General features: G+C 54.9%; 1 protein-coding gene across 3 annotated transcripts; it reads right to left on the bottom strand.

The window, feature by feature from the left end:
• Positions 1-1,505: 1,505 nt before the first annotated feature.
• Positions 1,506-23,086, bottom strand: TBC1D22B (TBC1 domain family member 22B). 3 transcript variants are annotated; one of them, XM_054803450.1, is made up of 13 exons: positions 22,814-23,086; positions 18,081-18,137; positions 16,810-17,123; positions 15,704-15,883; positions 15,134-15,204; positions 14,573-14,701; positions 14,060-14,125; positions 13,095-13,209; positions 5,180-5,286; positions 4,759-4,834; positions 4,311-4,438; positions 3,972-4,067; positions 1,506-3,460 (listed from the first exon to the last, which is right to left on the bottom strand). In XM_054803450.1, the coding sequence occupies exons 1-13, from the start codon at positions 22,867-22,869 to the stop codon at positions 3,332-3,334; spliced, it is 1,524 nt and encodes a 507-aa protein (XP_054659425.1). In that variant the 5' UTR covers positions 22,870-23,086; the 3' UTR covers positions 1,506-3,331. The 3 variants fall into 3 exon arrangements, with proteins under 3 accessions (XP_054659425.1, XP_054659426.1, XP_054659427.1); XM_054803451.1 differs by lacking the exon at positions 18,081-18,137 and having other exon boundaries at positions 22,814-23,062; XM_054803452.1 differs by lacking the exon at positions 4,311-4,438 and having other exon boundaries at positions 3,321-3,460; positions 22,814-23,062.
• Positions 23,087-25,004: the final 1,918 nt, after the last annotated feature.

The following is a 25,004-nucleotide window of genomic DNA, read 5'->3' as shown; positions in this document are numbered from 1 at the left end:
TTCATTCAGGAGAGGAAAAAAAAGCCAAAAATTCACTCCTGGGTTAGAAGGCTCCACAAAACCCTCGCGAGGTGTTTACAGCCCTTGAATATCCCAGCTTTGCTGCAAAGAAAAGCTGCTGCTGCCAGCCCCAGGACTGGAGAATTTGCTCCCATTAGCACCTGAAAGTGTTTTATTTCACATGGCTGCGCTGGAAGCGGGTGACGGGAGAAGGGCCGCGCCATGCTGGGACACAGGTCAGCCATGGGAACGTGCCAGGACATGGGCACTCAAACCTCGGCACCGCAGTGGTGGCTGGTCCTGACGGCACTGGGGACCTACTCCCTCCCCAAGCTGCTGGTTTGCTCATCTGCAGCCCCAGACAGAGGTAATCGTGTTTTGATTGCTGGACCACATTCAGCTGAGGTGCAAACCCACGGTGCTGTGTTAATAGAGATAATTAAGGGAGAAATAACAAGCCCTGCAGCTAATAAACTTCCTGCAGTGGCTCCCTGCCTCTTTTGCTCCATCCCAGGCAGGACCTGCAGCTCCCAAAACCCGGCTGAAACCCCATCCACTGCTGCTGGCGGGTGCCCAGTGCCCCGGCCCCACCCCCGGGCTGGAGGCGATGCTGTGCCTGATGCAGAGGTCAGCAGGGAGGGCCCCGCTGCAGCAGCGCAGCCTTGGCCACCCTCCAGTGCCACCAGGACACCCCACCCCACTCCCCTCCCCGGAGGGACCCCAACTTTCATCCCGAGCCACGCCGATGCTCCCAGGCTGGGAGGAGAAATCCTGCTCGGGCAGGATGTGGCCTCCCCCTGGGCTGCCCCAGGACAGGGATGCTCAGCACCTTGCAGGATGAGGGGTACCAGCCTTGATTTCCAAAGGACACTCACTCCAAAAAGAGGCTGCAGGACCTGTGGCCAGGCAAGGCAGTCCAAAACCCGGGCCAGCTGCTGCCAGCGCTAAGGCCAGAAACAGCCCTGATGGGCTCTCCTGCCCCACCGGACTGAAGTCTCCTCAATTTAACCTCTGCAAAGCCAGGGGCATGGGGAGCAGAGCTCAGGAGAGGTGTCCTGGGGCATGGCTGGGCACTGGGGACACAAACCCTTGATGGGGACAGGGGCTGCACGGCCCCGGTGGCACCCAGGGGAAGGAGCCAGAGAGCCAGCTCTTTGCAATCAATGAAAACAAAGCCTGGGCAACAAACGCAGGTAATGAGATTCGCCCAGAAGTAATGCTAGTTGTTCCTCTCCGCTGAACTTTAAAAAGTAATTAATAAGGGAGAGAAGGTGACTAGGGGGGCATTTAAAGCAGCATGGAGGGAGGCTGATCAGACCAACAGCAAGCTCAGACAACAACACTGAGTCTCCCAGTACCATACAAAGAGGAGAGTCTCATCCTTATTTTACAGGTGGGGAAACTGAGGCACAAGGGGGGTACTTGCCCAAAGCCCCTCATGAGGCCAAACAAGGACTCACCGTCCCCAACCCCACCGCAAACACTTGCCAGACCACACGGTTCAGTTGTTGGTTTGGGGTTTGGTTTTGGGGTTTTTTTGTTTTAATTCATCATGTTAAACTAAGGACCACCAGGTCTGTCTCTCAGAGAAAACAACAAGAGGCACACACAAAAATAAAACAGAAGTCCAAATGCCTGAGAAAAACAACTCCAGGTTAGGAAAGCATTTCTTGACACACTGTTTTGAGTTTTATTGGCAACAAGGCTCTGCCTTTCACATGCTTGGCTCCGGCCTCATGGCCCACTGCCTTTTCCCATCGGGAACAGCAACGGAAAGCAGAGGGACCGGGAGGCTCCACGCCCTGCCAAGACAGCCCACATCGCCCCGCAGGAGCACTGGGAGAAACCCAGGGTGACCCGGGTCCATCCCCCCATGCCCTCCCGCATCCAGCCCTTGGCATGACACGGCCAGCGCCTGCCCGCAGGAAGAAAATGGCCCATTAAAACATTCACGATTTAAAAGCAGAGGGTGGCGAGGCCAGCCCGGTCCTTGCCTCGTGGGAGAAGCCCCAGGGAAGCCAGTGCCAGATCTGGGATTGTTCATCCCCGGAGAGTCCCGCTGGCGGCAGCGGCACAGCTCTGCCCCGCAGCGCTCAGAGGGGCACGTGCCAGCAGCCACAAGCCCAGATACCCTGTTTCCTCAACACAGCTCTCCCCGCTTCCTCCTGGGAGCTCCCATCTCCACTAACCGCCCAAATCCTCTTTATAGGGGAAGCCTCGAGAGACGTATTTCTATCGCACCTCTTCCTGGCAGATCCAACACTGCAAAACCACGCTGGGGCAGAAATACCTGTGGCTCTGAAATGCCCCCCATCGCTGGAGGAGTCTAAAGCCCTACGCTGCCGTACCCAGGTGTCCTTCCCAGGCGTCCTTCCCAGGCGTAGAGAGGGGGAGAACAAGGAGTGCACGTTATAAATATAAAATCATTATCTGCTACAAACAGAAGACGTATATTGTACATCTTTGACCCATATACACAAGAACACAATATACACAGAATGCCTCAGAGGAGTGGGGGGTTTCGGGAGATGCCGCTCCCCTGCCAGCCCCCCCCCCCCCCCACCTCTCCCCCGGGGCCGGAGGGGGCCGTACCGACAGCACATCAGTCCCGTCAAGCTGGCGCACATCATTCGAACCGCACGTGGATGGAGTGGTGTTCCCCCCCCCCATCGTGCCTGCCCCAGGGGAGAGGGAGGCAAAGAGGATGGAGAGGAGAGAGGGCAGGTGTGAGGGGCTCTCTTGCAAACCCACAAAGTGCTTGGGGGGGGGTCTCTGGACCCTGGGAGTGAAGCTAGGCCCTGAGAGAAACTTCTTGCCCTGCCACCCTCGGGGAGGGGAAGGATTTTCCAGCCAGGCGGGTTTCTGATAAGGCATTTTCATCTGGGAGTTGGAGCGAGTGGTGTCGGAAGAGAAAGGGTGCAGATGGGTCAGCGCAGGTGGTGGCAGGTTAACACGAGGCAGCGAAGCCAAGGTGGTCCCAGCAGGACAAGCCCAGGGCAGGGGGTGGAGAGGACAGGAGGGCTTTGTCCTTGGCTCAGTTTATCTGTGCCCCATGTCCTCCTCCAGCCCCTTCAAGCCTCTCTCCCTGGCTCAAGCCACGGGCACGGAGTGAAATACTGACAGTCGTTGGAGTGGCACATCCAGGCGCATGGAGTGGCAGACAGGCACACGTTAAGAGTTAAGACAGGAGTCGATGTGAGCTTTGTACAGCGAGAAGCAGCTCCCAGCCAGAGTGTCCGAGGACTTGGGACGACAAAAATGCCACAGTGATCAGATTGGGCCAGGATGAGGGGGTGGGCATGGGGGAGAGGAGGGAGTCGAGTCCTGGCACCTATCGGCGGTAATGATTGGGGGCATCTGCAAACATGTACTTGAGTCTGTAGGCTTCTGCAAGCAGGAGTCCAATCTCTTCGTTACCCCAGTGTATCGTGGGCAGGTTTTGTAACAACATTAGAAGGCCCTGAAAGAGGGGAAGGTGCTTAGTTTGGGGCAGTTGAAGGCAGGGTACAGCTCCAGAGCAGGCTTGGGGCCAGCATGACCAGAGGCAGCAGCACTCAGTAACTTTTGCTCACCACGCTCACAGGTCTGAAAGGCTCAGAGTCAGCATTAAGATGTGCTCATGTCTAGATCTGAATATGTGAAGCACCTCAGATGCCCCCAAACCTCTTGAGATAAAGGGCGCTACCTCGGTGTTACAACTGGACACCAGGAGGCAAACATGAAGGGACTTACCACGATCAAAACTCGAGCCTGGGGAAGAGCTGGTTATTTGATGTTTGAACCCTCCAACAGCTCAGTTCTCTATCCTGAGCACTAAGGCTCAGAAGTTACTTTTCGGCAAAGATCCCGAGACTGGATGCTCTTGGAGCCAGCTCTGAGACAATGGATGACTGTGTCCACACTGGAATCCCAACCAGAGCAATTCCCTCCCCTCAACCCCCAGAGAATCACCCTCAGCCCCAAGGACTTACTTGGAAGTCCTCCTCATCTAGGATCTCCTTCCGCCACTTGATCAAGAAGGCGGCGCAGACATACAGGTGGAAATGTGAGAATCCTTCTGGCTCCGACTGTGGACAACAAAACTCTGGGTCAGCTCCTGCAGCTCAGCTGGAGCACGGCTTCCCCAGACACAGATGTCCTACTGGGCCACCCATCACCCAACCGGCTATAAATGCCCTGGGGCCACACTGCTTTGCTTCCCTCACGTCCCCAGCTGCACGGTGCTGCAGAAGACCTCCATCCCCACCGTGTACACAGAATTGGTCCCACAGCGACCAGCCAAGCACGGAAGGCAGTGGGAGCCTGCGTACCTGGTAGGTGTCCCAGAGGCGGATGGTGCAGCGAAGAGGCAGCTCCCTCATAAGCAGATTGTTCATCCAGCGAAAGGCAAACTGCAAGTATTCGACCTCGTACTTCCTAAAGTGATTATGTACCTGCTCTGAAACAGCACATTTCGCTTACACACCTGGGGACCATGGTGTCCCAGCTCCCATGCACAGCACTGCCCCCAAGACACCAGCTTTCACGCACTTTCAGGCTGAGACCTTGCTCTCCCAAATGCCTCCACTCCTCACCCTGTGCTACCTGGCCAGAAAAACCCTGTCCCCAGGAGAGTTCTGGCTGACCCTACCCTGCCCTGCTTCCATACATGTTGTAGGCAAGTGTCTACCCCTGCCCTGAGGATACTACTTGCAAAGGAGGCCTCCTGCTGTTGTGACAAAAGAGCCTCCAACCTGCTCAGATCCCCTTGTCACCTACCATCAATCCGGCTAACAAGCTCCTCCAGGGCTTTGACTTTCTTCTGGATCCCCGGCTGTGCAAAGGTGTAGTTATCCTGTGGGGAGAGGCCACGAGTCAGAAGCAGCAGCTCTAACAATGGCTAGAAAGAACCAAAACCAGATCCCCAGCTCCACAGGGAGCTGAGACCACCATGAGCCAAGGAGACATGGCTCTTGAGCACCAGGATCATCCACCTGCTGTGAATTCCCTAGTCAGGACAGCGCTGGTCAGACAGCCACAGCATCTTATTTCCCCAGGATTTTACCCACAGATTTTAGCTTTGTGAAGTAGCAAAGTCTCCCTAATGCTAGGACATGCAGAGAGCTCATGCAAACACAGAGAAGATGACTGCACTGCTACCCCAGCGAGGGGAGAAACCTCTGTGGCCCCAGAGGCTCACCTGTATCCCGTCCAGCAGCTTGCTCATGCACCAGAAGCTATCAGCTTCGATGCTCCGTAAAACATCCTGTGACAGGTTCGTCACATCAAAGTTCTCCACATCCTCCTCTGCAAAAGAGAGAGGGAAGAGCATCAGAAGGACAGGGGACACCAGGCAGCTCACAGGACACCCCAAGGGGCTTTATCAAGCCAAGGCAGGGCAAGAGGCACTACAAGGCTCCCTGCATGACATGGGTGGCCTGTCTGGCACAGAGCACAGCACCCATGCACTGACCAACTTCTCCAACCCAGGCAAAGGGCTGAAGGACCCCAAAAGACTCAGTGGCCATGATCTGAACGCAGCCCCAGGGGACCGTGGGAGGGATCCCACGGCGCTGCCACTGTTGTTGTCCCTTTGGGGTGAGGGCTGTACACGGATAAAGCTCCGAGTATGTGGGACCCCTCTTGCTGCAGCACATCCCGGCCTGGGTGACAGCAGGTCTCTGCCAGCTGGCAGCACCCCAGGGAGAACCAGGAGAGGTGAATCTGTCACTGCAGCCAGAAACCAGGGAAGAAAACGCTGCCCTTGGCCTGGGGCAGCACAAGGGAGCTCAGTTCCCACTCCCAGTCAGATTCATCAGCATCATCCCAGGACTGAAGCACAACAGAGGCACCCAAAAAAGCAGTTGCCAACTCTGAGAACCCATGAGGAAGAACAGCCAAAGCCTCAGAAACCTCTATAGGACAGCAGGACTCTTGGGCACAGTTGCAAGAACCCAAAACGCACACAAACATCCTCCTGGAGAGCAAAAGGCTCCAAGTTAAATCCAGCATGAGCCTGACAGCAGAGCCATGCAGCAGAGAGCCTGCTCAGCTTCACAGAGCCTCTCCTCCTCCTTGAGCCCGGCTGACAGGAGAGCTCCAGCCACCAGAAGCAGCCCCACGCACAGAAGAGCCTTGCTGTGGGGTAAGCAGCAAGAGATTTGTACAAGCTTGTTTTTCAAACCCTGTGAACCTGGGGTCAGAGGGCACAAGGGTTAGTGGCAGCTCTGTCCCCAAAGGGCACTCACGGAGTGCAAAAGCTGCCCTCACTCTTAAATGGGTTTATGAACTCCCAGGAAGGGCAAGGGGGAGAGAGCTGAGGCCTAGAGGGTGGCATGGTGGTGACGCTGGCTGAGTTGGAAGCAGAGATCGCCTGCTCCAGGCCAGGCCCACCTTAACCTGGAGGCTGAGGAGGGCAACAGGCATGGGAAGGCAGTGGAAGCCGACCCAGCAGCTCCTCCCTTCCTCCTCAGGAGGAGAGTGCCTGTCACACTGCTGATGGAGCTGTCACACTGCTAAATCGGATCAACAGCTACCAGGGCTAAACCGGCCCATTTCCAAACGCAGAGGCTCAGAAATTCTAACAAGCATCTTTGATCTTCCTTGGAAAAGAGCAAGAAAGGGAGAAGACAGGACTCGGGGCTCAGGCCAGGCCACCCTCTTGGCTCACATACACCGCAGGGCAGCTGTCGCAGGCTGGCAGCACTGTGAAAACTGATGCTAACAGATCCTGCCTGCAGGACGATGGGAAGTGCGGAGCCAGTGACTCCAACACTGTTCCCACCTCTGCTCCTCCTCCGGGGCAGAGCTCAGCTCCGGAGCAAACTGCCACCAGGAGCTTTAGGAACAAACAAGGGCTTAACTCTGCATTAATCTGGCAATCTTGTACTGCAGAAAGAGCAGCAAAGCTGTTTTCCAGCTGCAGATCATCATCCAAAACTATCACTCTTCTGCTGGTTTCTCTGCAGCCACTCTCAAACGTTCTGGGTAATGAGAAAGGCAGGCAAAAATCTGTTTAATACCCACCTCCTTCTCTAGATAACTTCCCCCACAGAGGAAGGAGGATGGGCAGGCAAAGGAGCGGGACAGGGCCACATGCATACAGCCAGGACTGGTGGGAGAGGCAGGCTCAGCCATGCAGGAATGAGCCTCGCGCAGAAGACCTCCCCATGCAGCTCCCGAGGACTGTGATGGAGAAGGGGATGTGGTGACCTGCCCAGGTGACGGGGAACACCCTGCTGCTTGCACCAGTACGGGGACAAGAGGAGCAACCCTGCCAGCACCCCGGTGCCAAAGCTAAACCGTGGTAGGAGATCCCCAGCATAAGCCAACACACAACAAGAAGCTTTGAAAAAAAAACCCAGGTCTCTGGAGTGTGGGGCTCAGCACAAACATCTGCTCAGCAGCATCATTAAAGAGGCCCAGTGGAAAGGAGAGAGAGACTCAACGTATGGCTCTGACAGGGACTGAAAAGGAGCCAGCGGCACAGTGACAGCTGCCTGCGGCTGGGCTGGGGGCAGCCAGGACACCGTGGCCACTGTCACAGCATGCCCGAGGGCAGCTGGGGCTTGGGGAGAGCAAAGTTCTTGCCAGTGACGTGTTGACAGGGCTGACACAGGAGAAGGGGCATCACAGTCCCACCTGAACCCCTGCCTCAGATGCCAGGCAGGGCATAGCTCAGAGCAGATCAGAGGAGCCAGGGCTCTAGCCTCCCACATCCCTGCTTTCCACAGGAGAGCTTTAATGACACGCCATATTCCGGCAGCTGGGGCTCAGTGCAGGACTAGACACCTGGAGAACAGTTGAACCCAGTCTCAACTCATAGCTCTGCACAGTAACGGGCAAGTCTGCACCACGTGCAGTGAGCAACCAGCCTAGGGCAAAACCAGAGTTCAGAACAAGCTGGGTCAGTCACAGTGTGACTAGTAACACCCGATACAAGGCTTGCCTTCCCTTCATCTAAGCTCCATTTCTGCTCCTGCTTACAGGGAAAGAGAGATTTAATTTAACCATGATTAGGATTTAGTAACAAAGCCAGATCGGAGCGAGCAAGATCAATACTTTCCATGGCACTGCTCCCCTCTACAGACTCGTTGAAATGTGAAACAGCTCCCAAAGCTGGGACAATCCCTCATGCAAGGTGTTGGATGGGGGATGGAAGCAGTGTCATACATTGAGATGGTCAGAGAGCACTGGGAGAGGGTGCAGGGGCCAGCACTGACGCTACCTGGGGAGGCTGAACTCATTTCTGAGCTCTATTACTGGCATTGTAAATGCAAACACAAGCCCTGAGAGCTGGGAGTGACTCAGTGCAGCAGGAGGGGCTGTGGGACCTGAGCTGGGAGGCAGTTTTAGCAGGACTGACACCTCAGCATCCCTGTGCTTTCTGGGCCCTCTCTGATCACCTGGAAAAAGGGACACACGGTTTCCCTCCAGCAGATACTGAGGTGTCATCCCTTGCTCCAATTCCTCGGACACCAGACTGCCTCTCTCCATCCTCATTGCTCAAGCTCTCCCTCCCCAGTGGCACTGGCAGCCTGCACCCATCCCACCCGGAGGGCAGCAACAGCAGGCTCAGCTGCTGCTGCAGCCTCAACACCTCCCTCGAGCTCTTCCTCACAGCAGCACCAGCTGAAAACAAGCAGCGCTCAGCAGTCTGCAGCAGAAGCCATCAATCAGCTGGGAGGAGGAATCACTCCAGCTATGGATCTGTCAGCGGCAGGAGCCCAAAGCACCCGTGGCTGCTGCCAAGTAGCTGAGGCAGCCGTGTTCGCGCAGGAGGCAGGTAGAGCAGCACAGAAGGTGAGCCAGCTTGCCACGCTGGGGGAAAGGGGAAAACACAGCAGTTAAACCTATCCCATCTGCCAAGGGCTCACAGCAGCCTGCCCAGCACCTGGAAGAAGGATGAGTTTTGCATCCAGACTCAGTGCAAGTATGGGAAAAGTAACTGGTCCCAACTGGATCTGGAGAAGGGGGCAGGGGAGTTCAGACACAGGGACTGGAAGCTCTGGGGAAGAGCTGCTTCTCCCTGCTTCAGCCAAGCTGGGATTTTCTGAAGTTGGTCAAAGGGGCACACACACTGGCACTGCTCAGAAGAGGGAAGCAATATCAACAGGACCCTTTCAGTCAGGCTAGGGAGGTACAGATCAGTAAGTGTCATCCAGTTCCCAAAGCATCCCAGGGCAGCCAGAAGAAATAACTTCCTGCAAATGTTTTTCACTCACTGGTCTGTTTCCCTCCTTCAGAACCAGGAGAGGCATACCCCCTTCCTCCCCACACCTTCTACAGTGACGACAGAAAGGCATGAAGTCAAAGACACAGCAATACAGCCAGCCAAACTGCTCTAACTACTACCCCGAGCAAGCTCTGTTTAATCCCTCTGCACACAAGGGCCTGGGAGTTTGCTGGGTTGCTACTGACTGTTGGTTTGTTCTCGTGTCAACTTCAATGAAAGGGAGCTGCCAAACTCTTCCCTGAATGTGCTTGATGAGCTACAAACCGCCCACATTTTCCCCAGGGGCACATTCTAGCCCTCAGTGAGAAGCCAGACAAGCCCTCTGAAGAATGTTTTAGGCCTTGGTCTAGTAACTGATACATAATGGAGACACTATCAACCAGACACATTAATCAGCTGATGAGCACCAAGGAGAGATTTTAATTGATCTGTAGAAAAGTTGATTCGTTGCCTGCAAATACAGTGCCTGCGCAAAGCATGGGATGATGGGTTAGCAGTCTACAACAAACTTGGAGATGTCTACAACAAACCAGCCCATTCCTAGAGGTGAGCCTGCTTTATGAGAAGCCACTAGACTGAACAGCAGAAGACCAGGGTGTCAGCCTGGCTTTGTGCTGAACAGCTAACCAAAGTCAACAGCTTGTGAACCCCTGCCTCTGCCTGTCAGCTCCGCATCACACACACACACACCATGGTCCCTGGAGAGCTGCGAGTGTCCTGCTGAGTCAGCTGCTGCAAGAGACAGTCCTTCAAAAGCTCCAACACCAACATCCCAGGGAAGACAGTGGGCAGCTAAGCAGAGGAGCCAGCTGGCAGCACAGCAGGTCCCTTCGAGCATCTTGCAGTCAACAAAACACCCGCTCTGAAAGGAGAGCGGGGGCAGCAAACCCAAGAGGTTTGAGGATGGAGCCAGTGCTGGTGCCAACTTCCCAGAGCCAGCTTTTAAGGAAAGGTGAGGGAAACTTCTCCAGGCCCGTTGTACACACACCTTTGAATGTGGAAGTACCCTCAGATGACACACAGATGTATGAGCCCACAGCGGCTCCGTGGGCAGGGGCTGCCTGCACCGTACAGATTGTTCCCTTTCCCAAGGGGGATACAGCTTGAAGAATACAAATGGGATTTCCTTTGAGCAAGAGACTTCCCACAGAAAGGTGAGTTGTCCCTTGGCACGTGCTGCACAAGGATTACCAAACTGTGCAAGGCCTCTTTTGGCTCTCCTGCTGCAAGGACTCGGGTGCAGCACAGATTTGGCTGATCCAGGGATCCTGAGAATTGGTGATCCAACACGGAGAGCCTCCTGCCCTGCCCAGCACCAGCTCTTCAGGGGGTTGTCAGCAAAGCAGCTGTAGAGAAGAGCCAATGCTCCAAACCAGCGATTTAAATGCTGTTGCAAAAGGGGTTACGCAACACTGAGCACTGCCAGTTCTTTCCCACGTACATTCAAGGCAATTACTGATCTTGCCCTTAAATTCTGACTGCTTATATAGCCAGGACAGGTAGCCATTGAGACAACTTGTGACCTAAAGGCTGGCTTTGAGTCCCAGGCTCTGGGGACAGAATGGGATATGTGATATTGCTCGGTCAAATTCAACTCAACAGGTCTCATGCAGAGGTGTGTTTTTCCCTCCCACACAAGTTTCAGAAATAACTGGAAACAGGAAGACGACATTCAGAGAGAAAGCTTCAGTTGGAGGAGAAAACAGGCCTGGAAGATGGGGAGAAGCATAGCTCCAGTGAGACAGAGAGGTCCAATGCAGCATGAACTCTGCAGCCACATGTAGAGAGAGTTGAGCCCCAACACGGTGCAGGACTGCAAGAAGCCACAGCAGGTACCCACAGGCAGCTCCGATGCTTCAGACCAGCTCCCTTTTTGCACAAGTAACTCACTGTGCACAACTCCGCTTCTGACCCAATAAATCAATCCTGAGCAACCAGCCTCCGCCAAGACTAAGTGCTATCAACGCCTCTCGAGCAATAAGGCACAGGAGAAGCCACTCAAAGGGAACCTGCTCAGACCCAAAAGGCTCTTGACCTCCCAGGAAAGGGAATTCACTCCAGCTGGTAGCAGAGCCACATTCATAGAATCATAGAATGATTTGGGTTGGAAGGGACCTCAAAGCCCATCCAGTCCCACCCCCTGCCATGGGCAGGGACACCCTCCACTAGCCCAGGTTGCCCAAAGCCCCATCCAACCTGGCCTTGAATACTTCCAGGGATCCAGGGGCAGCCACAGCTTCTCTAGGCAACCTGTGCCAGGGCCTCACCACCCTCACAGGGAAGAATTTCTTCCTAACACCTAATCTAAATCTACCCTACTTCAGCTTAAACCCATTACCCCTTGTCCTGTCACTACACTCCCTGATAAACAGTCCCTCTCCAGCTTTCCTGTAGGCCCCCTTCAGGTACTGAAAAGCCACAATTAGGTCTCCCCGGAGCCTTCTCCAGGCTGAACAACCCCAACTCTCTCAGCCTGTCCTCATAGCAGAGGTGCTCCAGCCCTCTGATCAACTTTGTGGCCCTCCTCTGGACTCACTCCAAAAGCTCGATGTCTGTCTTGTCCTGGGGACCCCTGAGCTGGATGCAGCACTGCAGGGGGGTCTCAGCAGAGCGGAGCAGAGGGGCAGAATCCCCTCCCTCGACCTGCTGGTCACACTGCTGGGGATGCAGCCCAGAGCACATTTGGCTTTCTGGGCTGCAAGCGCACACTGCCAGCTCACGTTGAGCTTTTCATCAATCAATACCCCTGAGTCCTTCTCCTCAGGGCTGCTTTCAATCCATTCCCCACCCAGCCTGTAGCTGTGCTTGGGATTGTGCTGACCCACGTGCAGGACCTTGCACTTGGCCATGTTGAACTTCATGCGGTTCGCACAGGCCCACCTCTCAAACATTTTGTGCCTTCTCCTTCAGGCTATGAGGAGCAACAGCACTTCCCAAGGATCAATCCCGACCACAGCGGCTACCACAGTGGAAACAGAGGTGGCTTACCTCTTCGCAACGTCCTCAGAAGGGGCAGATCAGTACTAGTTTACAAAGCCTTCGCTAGATAGTAGAAGGCTTCCACTGACTTCAACAAGCTTTGGATCAGACCTTAAAAATATTTGTTCAACAGGATTTCTCTGTCACTAATAGATTCTTATAAATGCATTTTTCCTTCTGTTTACAGTGAAAACTAAGAGCCTTTAGAAATAGGGATTATGGCATCCCAGCATTAATGTCAACCCCAGAACAGCTAGAGCTTGAGAAAGAATAAAAATGCTATGGGTGGAAATGACTTATCTCCAGCTACGAGCAAACAACAAGAAAGCCAAAAGCAGCAGGGAGAAGTCAATTTGCTTTGTGAAACTCTCAGCTTGAAAAACACACCTATACTAGCAGCACGGGACAGGAATCTTTATTTAAATAGTTTATTTTACATTCTCTGCAGGTTCTCTTTATACTTCACTCATTCCTCCTAGAATGAGGAAGAGTTCACTCATTCCTCCTAGAGCAGAAACTAGCTCCAAGCCCAAGCTTTGAGAGTAAGGCCCTCCTCTCCCTTGACTCTTTACCTCTGGGCTTTGCCTAAACTCCCTCAGTGCCTAGAAGGCCCCATTGTCCTCCAAGCTGCAAGGATGTTAAGTTTATTCAGATGCAAATCCACCCTTAGCACTTCAACTTTTCTAGAGCTCAGCAAGGTTATGAAACTTGAAGTCAATTCAACCAGGCAGCAAAGATACAGTGAGAGGTCAAGATGCATCTCCAGCCTGGCACAGGCGCTGAAGGAAGCACACATCATCCCCTCCAGCAAAGCAAGCTTTCCTGATGCCAGCACCTTACTCCATTTCAAACACCGTGGTCGAGAGACAGCACCGTGCTTCGAACAGCAAACATCACTTACCAACGTACTCGGAGAGGAACACAACAAAGAACGGAGTGACCAGGTCATTGATTCCCTGTACATAGCCGCTGGCTGGGTGTCGAATGGCCCAGATAAACAGGATTCTTTCAAAGATCTAGAGAAGAATGAGGGAAAGCAGGTACCTGCATTAGCCGTGCACAAAGGAGAGGCAGAAAAGCATAACTGCTAAGCTCAGGGAGCAGAGATCATGCACTGACAGGCTTTTCTGCAGCAATACGGGTAAGATAAGAAGCATATAAGTCCTAGGAGAGACTCCTGTATGATCCACAGATCCCACACAAGGCCGGCCCACATTTCCCAGAACAAGGCAGCCCAGCCTCCTCCTCAAAGCCTCCCCTTGAAGAAATGCAGACACCAGCTTTGCAAGATTAGGTGGCTTAAGACCCTCCCACCCATAAGGCAGGGCTGCCTACTAGCAGAGCATCGCACCTTGCTGAACATTTCATGGATCTGTTATACCATCGAGTATCAGCCATCAGCACAATACTCCCAGCAAAACATCACCGAGCAGGAGAGTTCCCAACAGAGCAGCCTCCCCGCAACCATCAATGTGTTATTTCCAGACTGCCCCAGCCCCAGGACACCACGGTCTGAGACACCACATACGCACACTGAGCTTGTTTCTAAAGAGGACAGATGCTCACGGAGGTTTCATAGCAAACCAGAACTGATCTCCTGTTGTGGTTCAGATGCCTTGAATTCGTTTCAAAACAAAAGCTTCAGGTCTTTTACCAACTCTTGGCTACATCTCGCCACAAAAGAGCTGATCTCATAATCCCTGAGCTCTAAGTCTGAGGTCTTTCAGAAACATGGGACAAGACCAGTTTCAGCAAGTACTGGCATGACGAGCTGTCAGCCAGAGAAGTTTCCCTGCAAAGCTAACTCACTAGTGGCAGCGCTGGTTTAACTCCACACACATGCCCCAAAGCTTCCTTCCCCCTTACCTCCTGGACAAGTGGCTGCTGGAAAAGGGGGATGAGCGGGTTGGTCCTTGGAATGTCAATATGGATCTGGAAGAGAGCGTGTGTTACATCCACCAGCCATTCTTTTCAGGGGCACAATAACTCATCATGGGCTGACAGAGGGGAATCCACCCTTTAGTGTCCCCCCAAGTGAGAGCTGCACTTTCCAACAAGCAGAGTGAGGGCTACAGATGGCAGCTACACTGAAAAAATCATCTAGAGTTTTATCTCCAGTCTCCTCTGCTCAGGTGTGGGCAGAGCTGGGAAAGAGTTGGGGTCTGAAATCTAGTTATTAGATCAATTTAGGGAAGGCTTAAACTAATATCCTTAAGAAGATGGACAGAAACATGGTGCTCTGTCCCCAAGGAGAAGACTCCTAATAGCTACAGCTAGAGAAAGTCATAGCATGATGCCAACTGCACGGACAAGCAGCAGCAAGAGGGAGAAAAGGGACAACCCAGGCAGAAAGCCAGGCAACAGGCAGAGGGCTCGTACCTGTCGGTAGGTGTCTTGATGGTGCTCCTCGTTCCGGGAATCGTAATACTGCTGGATGAAGCCGAAGTATTCCTCCCGCTTGCGCTGCAAAGTCAACTTTCGCCGCTCCATGTTTGCAGGGAGATAACCCTACGGCAGGAAAACCCATGTCAGGGCAGACTCTCTTCCCTCATCACAAACCATCCCCTGAAATCCTGCCAGGCAGCTTGCACATGTGGAAGCATCAGGTACAGAGACACTGGAGCTGGGGAAAGAGCTTTCATGGGTTTTGGCTTTCCCAGCCATTGATGCCTTTTCTGATCTCAGGGCAACCTGACTTTGCGGGATCCAGTTTCCCAAAAAAGCGTGAACCACATAGTCCCAGCACCAGTCTGGGCTTTGTGCTCAAAGAGAATGTAGCAATTACACTCCCTGACAAAAAAAAAATCCCACAGCTCACCCATAGGCTGGGCACAAATACATGAGCAAACCTGGTTACGGGACACACGAAGGTCTAGGAGCGTGCATCCCTGGCTTGGCACATTCCCCCCAAACTCCTGCGTCACAGCTCCAAGTACTCACTGAGAGGAGACGCCACGTCACGGGCCGGACCTCTCTGGGCACACCAGGCCAGCTGCATTTCCTCAGCTCATCTGCAAACGGACAGTGGTGGCAAGGATTAGATCCTAGGCACGTCCAGGCACCACTACACCTAGAAGGAGAGGAAACCCCCGTCTGCTCCTGCAGGCTCTGGAGACACTGAACCTCCAGGAAGGCTCCACATTAGCAACGACTGAGGATGTGGGTCTGCAGCAAGGGGAGCAGACATGCTTTCAGCTAAGCCTGGGCACAGGACCGGTGGCTGCAGGGGTTCCGACACACCGGAGCCTCAGTTCTCATGCAGAGCCCAACAGCCCCCAGCAATCACAACCATCATTCACGAGATGGAGAAAGATGGGGAACAGATAGGTAGCTGGTGGAGGACATCACCATCTCCCAGCAGAGCAGTTCATGCAACTATCCCACTTAGTGCAACTGCAGCTAGTCATTTTTTCCACCCTGGAGCTGCCCCAATTGCAACATGAAGCAGGCAGCAGGGCCCCTCTGCCTTCCCCTTCCCACCCACAGGCACCCTCATTTTGCCACACTCACCCAGGTCCGTGTTGTGGCTGGAAAGGAGCTGCCGAAACTTCTCCAGGCGAGTTTTCTCCCTCACTGTCATGGGGGGAGCACCCGAAGCATTTTGGTCAGAGATTCGGGCGACGAGTGGAATGACGGGCCGAAGGGGAAGGGACTGCTGCTTCTGAAGGGGGTTCCGCACACAGGCCTCCTCTACAAGGAGCAGACACTGCAGTGAGGCGGGGAAGGGGACCGCACCTCTCCAACCCTACCCCGCTGCTCTGGCCACTGTCAGAGACCTGCCGCTGCAGACTTCACCCCTCTCTTCCCCTGCCCCAGCAAACAGAGCACGGCTGGCCGGCTCTGAGGGATCAGCTGATTCACAGGCATCTGTGGTGGCTCTCCCATCACTTCCTCCCTCCTCCTTCCCCTTCTTCCTCCTCATCCAGACACCTAGCTGCCAGCAGATAAGACTTCCCTCTTCCCATGGGAAGAAGGATACAGGGGATGAGGTGGTAGGAGGAGCCTGTGAGAATCCCAGAGTAACTGACCTTCAGATCTGCCTTGCTCATCTCTGATCTAAATAGTGATTAAGCTAATTGCTAGTGCAGAGACAGGAAGCGATGGGCTGCCAATGCCACCTGCTGGCAGCAGGGACCTGCTGGGTGACTTTCACAGCACGGGCAGCCGTCTGCCTGCGACAAGGCAGAGTGAGCAAGGGCTGATGCTGTCCAGATCCCTGCCCAAGCAGCACCGACTTGGGCTCTACAGGGCCACATCCAGACCTTTCCTAAGAGCAGTACACTGGGCCACAAAAGAAGCAGAAGGTGAGCAATCCTGAGCAAGAACTTAACATATCTCCAAAATCCCTTAGCACCCAGAACATGGGATCCTCTGGGACAGACATGCCTGTATGCAGGATATAGAGCAGCAGAGGAGGCTGAAGCAGTTAAGGCCAGGACTCCAAAACCAGCTCCTTGGAATGCAGGATACTACAAGGAGGCAAAAGCCTCCATTGGGCTTACAAGGCTGCGCTACAGCCTCTCGCCCATAACATGTGAGTAGCAGCAAGCAGCTGAGTTCAGTGGTCAACCAGGAGAGCTCTGTAGCAGGAGGCTGCTTCCAAAGACGGCTCTTACCAGATGTTCTGGAGAGCTGGGCCTCACTGCTGGACTTGATGACCTTGCAGTTGGTGGGCATGTCGCTGAGGGCAGACTGAGCCCGCTCAGGTTTCGCCCGCAGCTTGCTGTGGTTCTCCAGAACCTGAGCTGCTGTGGCCTTGGCCACTTTAGAGTTCAGAGTTTGCAAAGAGGAAGAAGATGAAGAGAAGTCCTCATCTTCATCATCACCGATGTCCCAGGCATCACTGGTGTTGCGGGCAAACTCGTGAAAGCTGGAGGCCTTCTTGCTTTTCATAGGCAGCGCATTGGCCTTGGAGCGGTCCTTGATGAAACTGGGAGCCAGAAAGAAACAGTATCAGAGCCATGCTGTTAGATGAGTCCATTTTCTTTCCTTCCCTAAGTCCTCGCTCCAACCAGCCAGTCCCTTTTTCCAATTTCCTCGTTCATCCCCCTAAACGCCAGCAACATGTTAAGTCTCCCTGGGCTGCCCGCTGCCAGGAGGCAGAGCCTGAGCTGGTACGACGGCAGGGCACGCAGGCCACAGTGCCAGCAGACAGCTGGAGAGGAGCCAGGCTTCCCGGCTCAGAAGGGCAAAGTGGAGAGACGCATTAGTTCCTCCAGCTCCGCCTCCCCCCACTCTATAGAAAACTGGTAGATTAACACTCGAAAAAAGTTTTGTGACCTGGGGAGAGGCATGTCAGAGGTTAGACAGAGCCGGTCTGTGCTCGTGGACGCTCCCAATACAGCTGCAATCACTGCCAGCAAACAGACCAGCCTGGTTCTTTTCTCAGGCAGAGGAGGAGCCTTCACATTTACCCTTAAGCTACAAGAGTCAAAGTCCACTACCTGAAGCGTCACAGAAAAGGGGGAACCTTCACCGCTACACAGAGATCGGGACGAGGAGACAGTTCAGATCAGCTCTGCCTTTTCCTGCTGGGAAGGGTGCTGCGATTCTGCAGCCTTGCAGCTGCCAGGCAGCTTTACGTCCCCTTCCCTTGATTCTTCTGTCTCCTAAGGGGAACAGAGGGCTCAGACACCATTGCTAAAAAATACGCCCATCTCCTTTGATGTGGCTGGTACGATATGGATTTCAGGCCATAAAGGGCGCCAGCAGATAAGCTTTCCCTGCAAGCTTTCGCAGAGCTCAAGATAGCACCGCACCCCACCGCTGTCCTTCTCCACTGGAATATTGCAGTGCCAGGGGATGCTGGAGACCTCCACCTACTGCAGGACTGAGCCAAAAACCTGCAAAGCCTTGTGGCCTGCATTTCCAGGAGATAAACACGTACTTTTTGGTGAGCCGGGGATCCAGCGGAGGATGCTGTGCTCCATACACAGGTTGAATGCTGCAGGAAGGGGAAAGAAAAAAAGACGACAGTGCAAAAAGCCACAGAACACACACGAATAATCTCCTCAGCCTAAACTGGGGTCACACTTCTTGCCTGCTTTCAGGAGCTGAATACGGACCAAGAGCACCTTCAATAACCTTCTGTCTTCAAAGCCTTAGACCCAAAGTGCCACATTCAGCTGAAGATTTGTTCTTTGCAGCAGCAAAGAGAAGCCCTGTTTAAACTCTTGGGCTCTCTCCAGCCTGAGATGGGATTTGAAATCTGCTCTTTTCTGCACCACCACTCTGAGTGACCACTCAGTCCCCTGCCTTATACACTGACATTCATTCTCGTTTTCATCAAAGGGTTTTCCCAGTTTGGGAATTCACCCTTCCGAGCCCTGAGGGACAGGGAAAGACTCTAGCCAGCGACACTGGGGCTCCTCCACAACACACTTGAGGGTTTGAACACCACACTGGCTCTCAGGCTCGTAGCCAATGCTACAGCGAATCCACATCTGGTATGGTACACGGTTTGACTTGCATCCAAGTCCCAGCTTAATCGACTACTTCCTATGTGGCCCGAAGCGAGTCACCATGTCTCAGTCCCTTGGCTCCCCTCCCCGTGGAATGGGACTAGCGGGACTGGGAGCCCGAGGGCTGCAAGCACTACATGAGGAGCATCACCTCAGAGAGGAGCTCCTAGACAAGTGCTCATCACTAGTTTCATGGGCTCTGGATGCAAGACAGGGATCCTGAGTTATTACCTCCATTTGGGTAACTATTCACAGCCATCCCGCCCTGAAAAAACACCTCTGGAAAACAAGTCCTCCCCATCCCCTGGTACACAGCACAGTCCTGCATCCCACAGCGGAGACAAGGGCCCATTCAGAGCTGGCACACAAGGGACAGGCTCCTCTTGGGTCAACAGAGCTGGCCTGGTTTCCAGGAGCTGCAGATGGTGTCCGGCAGTAAAACGAGCAGAGCCCAGCCATGTAGGAGGGGACGGCAGCCTGGTGCAGCTGGAAAGCGCACTGGGAACCAGTTGATGCTGGGGAAGAGATGCAGAGATCCAGAGCAGAGGCTGGAAACAACCACAGCACAGAGAGATCCTGGTGGTGAAGCCCAGCAAGGGGTGGGCTCGCTGCTGGAGCGGCCGTCCCTCGTGGCTGGAAGCGCTGAAAAGGCTCACTGTGTTTACCCACCAGCGATCAAGCCTAGGAAAGAGTTTGCTGACTAATTAGCATCTAGGAGTCAGGACAGCTATTAAGCAGAGGCACCCTCGTGGGTGGGCATAGCAAGCAGATTATCAGGAGTAAGAAAAACCACCCCTCCAGATCAGCGCTGCTTCCCAATGACTCACGACGACTCCTTGCAGAAGAGGAGCCGGCAAAGCCTCTCCAACACCCAGCACCAAGCTCGCACCGTCTCATGACAGCAGTCACAATCCTGCTCCTCCCTGCACAGGGATCCACAGGTGGGTGACCGCTTCGATTCACTTGAGAAGGCCTGAACTTCACAAGCCAAACGAATGATGTGTGTTAGAGATAGAGGAGGAGATGTGGCAGCCAGCTCTGGGTGAGGAAACCCTTTCCTGGAGCTGTGAAGCAACTGGCCAATGCCTTCACTGGCTAACGGCAGACACAACAGCAGAGAGTCCCACTTCCCAAGCGGCTCTTTTTAAAGAGTATGAATTCAGGCTCCCCCAAACTGATCTAATTGCACAGCCCATCAGCCTGCGTGCCCACACAAGCAGCTGAAGACGACAGTCTCGTTTCCAGCAGGTTACAGAGGCAGGGCTGAATACCACCCTCCTGCATCGGTGAGCTCAAACCACTGCATGAAGCGGGTTCTCCCCATGTTTGCCCTATCTTTGCTGATTCTCCGTCCTATCCACCCATGCAGAGGGTGTTACAGGCTGGACAGGAGAAGTGCAAACGCTCCAAGGTGTGCAACAGGTGACTTCTAAGATACACGAGCACACGCACAACTGCCAGACAGCAAGTTTGTGTCGTAGTGTCTGTGGTACCCTTGACGTCTGATCCCACTCCTTCAGCTCACATCCCTGTAGCTGACTCCCAGCAGATCCTACAACTCCACACAAAGGTGCATTAGCTCATCCTACTGAGAAAATAGAGGCAGGGGAGCAATAACGCCAAGCGATGCTCAGTAACTTTATTTACTCACTCTTGTCTGGTTTTCCCTGATGCAGCTCAGCTAGATGCATCTGCTGTCTCCAAGCTTAACTCTCCATCCAAAGCTGCCTTCACCTGACTTTTGCATGGACAGAAAGCTCAGGGCAGGCGCTACCTCTCAACAAACACACCGCTGGGTCAGGAGCTGAGACCTAAGCTGATGCTATGCTCCCAAACCTGTCCTGTTTCGGTTTAAGCTCTTTGGGACAGGCATTTCTTGTTACCCGTATGCTCAGTGTCTGGTACAACAGGTGACTGACAGCGTCTGATATAACGGCTGTGGTATCTGCGTTACACTACTCACGAGATCATCGCAGGGTGCGGGTTATTGACGCTGCAGCAGAAAGCTCATCCACGAAACCTCAGTGCCACTTTGGACACAGAACATATTTATTTCTAGTAGACTCTGTTTCTTCCCTTTTAAAGAGCGTTTAAACAGTCTCCCCCAGAGCCTGGCTGCTCATCTCTCTAAAGCACAGGAAATAAACAACCCATCGCACAGGGTAACACACTAGACCAACCTGCCAACACATACCCAGAAAATTACTGGGGCAAGAATTCCCAATGCAAAAGTCACAGAGCAGTATTGGAAAGATGAAACATTTACTAGTTCTACCACCCTAAATCTACAGGGAGAAAAAACACCAACTGAAAGCTAATACAACTAAGTGAGCAAACACACAAAGTGTCATGGAAAAGGAAGCTAACACAGTCTCCAAATCTTTACAAAGCCTCCCTCTGCCAGCTTGTCAGGGCAAAGAAAGGAGAGAGCCAAGAATCCATACGGGAAGATCTCTCAAAGCTCAGACAAAAGAGAAGAAAGGGAGCTTCACGTCCAGTGACCACGGATGCAGCACATCCCACCTCCACTTTTCGTGGTTGCATCGCCCGAGTCCCATTGATAACCACCCCTGGAAAGGACAGGCGCGCAGGGGATTTAGAGGTGGTAACAAGCCTCCTGGACAGCAGGATATTTGCCAAGCAGGCAGTCAGGAACAGGGGAGAACTTTGCCAAAAACTTGACGCTGGAGCATATTGTCTAAGCAGGACCGGCTGCCTCCCAGACCGGTTCACCTGGTTTGAGCTTTCCAAGCCAAAGCTCAAAGTCACCCACTGCGGAAGAGAGATGCTGTCTAAGACCACTGGCTGGAAACACGGCTGTGACCTCCGGGTAAGGGATGGGAGCAATCAGGAGACAAAATGACCCCTGGAGAGCACAGCATTTTCTTTCCCCATGATCGAAAGAGGAGGAATGCCTAGTGGTCTTTGTTTTCCCTTTGCTTGCCACAGATCTGGATTGTCCCACCAACCTGAGGGAGCCGGTGCAGCGACAAAGACTGAGTGAAAGCACATCAGCAAGATAGATTTAACAGGCCTAGCAGGATTTAAAGCCAACTAAGCATTTCAGACTGCGTCTGCACGCCAAGAGGGGAAGGGCAGGGTTCAGATAAGGCAAATGAAAGCAAATGTGAGGAGCACCAGGCTGGAAAAGCACTTGTGAAAGCCTCCCCAGAGAGGTGGGTGCCCTCTCCCCATGGGAGCTTTGCTCCCAAAGCCTCGTAGGGAGCATCTCCTTCATCACCATCAGCCCCTTCTTCCTAAACCCCACTTGAATCAGACATTTCACTTGTTTCTCCCATCCCCAGGTGAGTGCAGGTGCCTCGACAGGAACCGGAACAGCATGGCCAGAGGAAGCTAAGCAGCTGGGGTGCACACAGAGAGTCCCAGCCCCTCGTACCGAGCAGAGCGGGGCCAGGACTGACACCCTGCACGGGGGTGGATAATGGGGGGACACGCGTTGGCAGGGGCACCTGTTCAGGACAGGGTTGCTACCACCCAAGGCGACAGCTCTGAGGACTCTGGGCAGGGACAAGATTTCCGTGACGCCTGTGGAAAGGAGCACGGTGCAGCCCTGTCTCTGGGGCCACCCCAGGGAGCCTTCAAGGCCCTGACCCCTCAACCCTGCTTCCCACGGGGAGAGGGTGCACACGGGGGTCCCTGCAGCCCCCACACAGCCTGCCCTGCCCTACAGATGAGGGGATAATCCCGGCACTATTCCTGTCCCTTGTACAGGGGAGCTTCCTCCAGCAAAACTCCCCTGCCCCATATCCGGGGGGGGGGGGGGGGGGGGGGGTGGTGCTCCTGGCATCCCCCCTATTGCAGGGGGCACCCCGGGGCCCCAACCAGCTCCCCTGGCCCACAGCCGGGGTGGATACCCCTGGGATCTTCTCCCCACCCCCGACAGCCGCTTCCCAAAGCACAGGGGCTGCTCCAGCTCCCCCAACCCAACGCCCCCCAGCTGGGGAAGGGGGGCTGCGGCTCCGGCACCCCCCGCTGCAAGGGGCACCTCAGGCCGCCCCGCCACCTCCCCTGCTGTCCCTGTCACCCCGCCAGCGCGGCCCTGACACGGTGCCCACCGCCTCCCGGCACCCCTTTCCCCGGGCGGTGGAGGGGGGGGGGGGGAAGCAGCCGATACCGGCCGGGCCGGGCCCGCGCTCACCTGCCCGGTAGCTTGGCGCTCCGCTTCCAGAACTGCCTACCGCTCTCGGCTGCCATCGCGGAGGGGAGAGGCGGGGAGGGCCCGGCCGGCCGGCCAGCCAGCGAGCGAACGAGCCCACCGGCCGGCCGGCCCCGCGGCGCAGCGGCGGAGCGCGGAGGAAGGCGGCGGCCCCCCGCAGGCCACCTCAGCGCCGCCCGCCCGCAGCCGCCGGCGGCGCCATCTTGGGTCCGGGCGGGGAGAGCGCCTCCATTGGCCGCTTCGGGCAAGGCGTTGCGGATCAGCCAATCGCGAGCGAGAGGGAGAGAGAGGTAAGATGAAGGGGCGGTGCCGGCAGGGCTCGGGGCGGGGTTGTGCGAGGCGGGAGAGACCATCTAAAGGGGGGGAGAAGGGGATAAACCATCCCGCCTCGGGCGGGGGGGACTGTGGAGCGAACCACTGGCACTGAGGGGCACGGAGAGGGGCGCGAAAGCGGCGCTGAGGCGGCGGTGCCTGCGTGGGCCGGGGGACAGCAAGGACCCTACAGAGGGGAGGGCGGGGAGGGTTAAACAGCGCCTTGGGGGAGAGACCATTCACTCTGGGGGAGGGGGGGGAACACGCCCAGCAAAAGCACCTGGGCGAAACCATCGGGAGAGGGCGGGGGCAAGGGCGTTAAACCACTCACGGAGCCGCGGGGGGGGGGGCGAAACAGTGGACAGAACCATGCGCGGGGCGGGGGACACACACCGAGTGGTGACAGGGCCTAGCTGGGTCCCTGTGGCGCCCTGGGGTGGCTCTGCTGGCACCCACCGCTGCCATCGTCCCCTGAAGGATTCAGAGCCATTTGGTGACATATCCAGCCCCCAGCTGAGCCCCGGTGCCGGGGTGTCCCCTCATAACGACAGACGGGCTGAGGGAAGAGCCGCCATGATGGGGCAAGCTGTGAGGCGCGAGTGGTCACCCCTTGAGTAAACGGGGATAAACTGGGAAAAAAACCCCACAGATGTCAAAAACCCACAAGATTTCTGGGTGACATAGCACCCCACCAGCCCCTGAGGCGCTGCCACCCCCTTGTATCCTGAAGAGAAACCCCGCCACGGAGGTGGCCGGCAGCCATCAAGGCCTTAATGGCGGCAGGTGTGGGCAGAGCGGGACGTGCTGTCACTGTCCTGCCAGGGACATGGGGACATGGGGACCTCCTGCTCCTGGGGAAAACGTGTGATGGGCCCTGGTGAATTAGCAGCTGCCTCTCCAGCGGTCAGGCTGCCAGCATGGCCATGTCCCACATGAGTCATTTCCTCACGAGGCGCCTCAGTTTCCCCTGTTTTCCCTGGGAGCTGGGCGTCCCTCGGGGTGTCCCGGGTGTTTGGGACATTGGAAAAGGGATAATTATCACCCCAGCTCAGCCTGCAGGCCAGGGTGGACATATGGGGCTCCCACCATCCCCTCGGGGTGGAGTCCCGGCTCGACAGGATCATGGCTCCTCCTCTCAGGGAGAGGCTGGGAGAGCCTTTCGGGACACGAGAAGGCTAGGAATGCTCAAAAAAAAGAGAAGAAAAATGAAAAATTCAGGTGCATTTCTGTAAATCCTGCCCGTTTTGGAAGGCAGGGGCTGACGGCAGAGGGCAGCACAGGCTCACCACAGGGCCTTGCCCTGACCCAACCTGCCATTGCTCCTCTCTCCAGCAGCTGCTCCCAAGAAGATGTTTCGGGGGCAGAGCAAGCTCAAGACCGTGGCAGCGAGCCCAGGATCTCTGACAGCTTTCAATTCTGAACGAGAACGAAAGCCGAGAGAGAAGAGTCACTTCCTTTTCCCATCCTGAAGCTGAAGCAGAGAAGGGAAACTTAAGAGCTGGCAAAAATAAAGCATTTTGAAGTACCCAGCTGCAAGGAGATCGCTGCCCTCCTGGTCTAGGAAAGTTCCCAGAAAGGAGCTGGTCCCAAAGGCCGCTCCTTCCACCCAGAGTTAAAAACCCTGGGCTGCAAGGTGCAATAAACAGGGTTATCACAAATCACTTCATAGAATCATAGAATCATGACTGGAAACTCTGAGGAATTGAAATCATCCCACATCAAAGCAGGAGCCCTTGGTGTCAGTGAGAGGCTGAGCATGCCGGAGAGTCTGTCCACCTGTCCTAGAGTCACTTTTGGTGTTTGTGCATCCCTGCAAAGCCTCCTTTGGAAAACTGCTGTCCCCTCACCTAGGCAGGGTGGG

Source organism: Grus americana, chromosome 25 (assembly GCF_028858705.1).
Source record: "Grus americana isolate bGruAme1 chromosome 25, bGruAme1.mat, whole genome shotgun sequence".
NCBI lineage: Eukaryota > Metazoa > Chordata > Aves > Gruiformes > Gruidae > Grus > Grus americana.
This window is presented reverse-complemented; position numbering and strand designations above follow the sequence as displayed.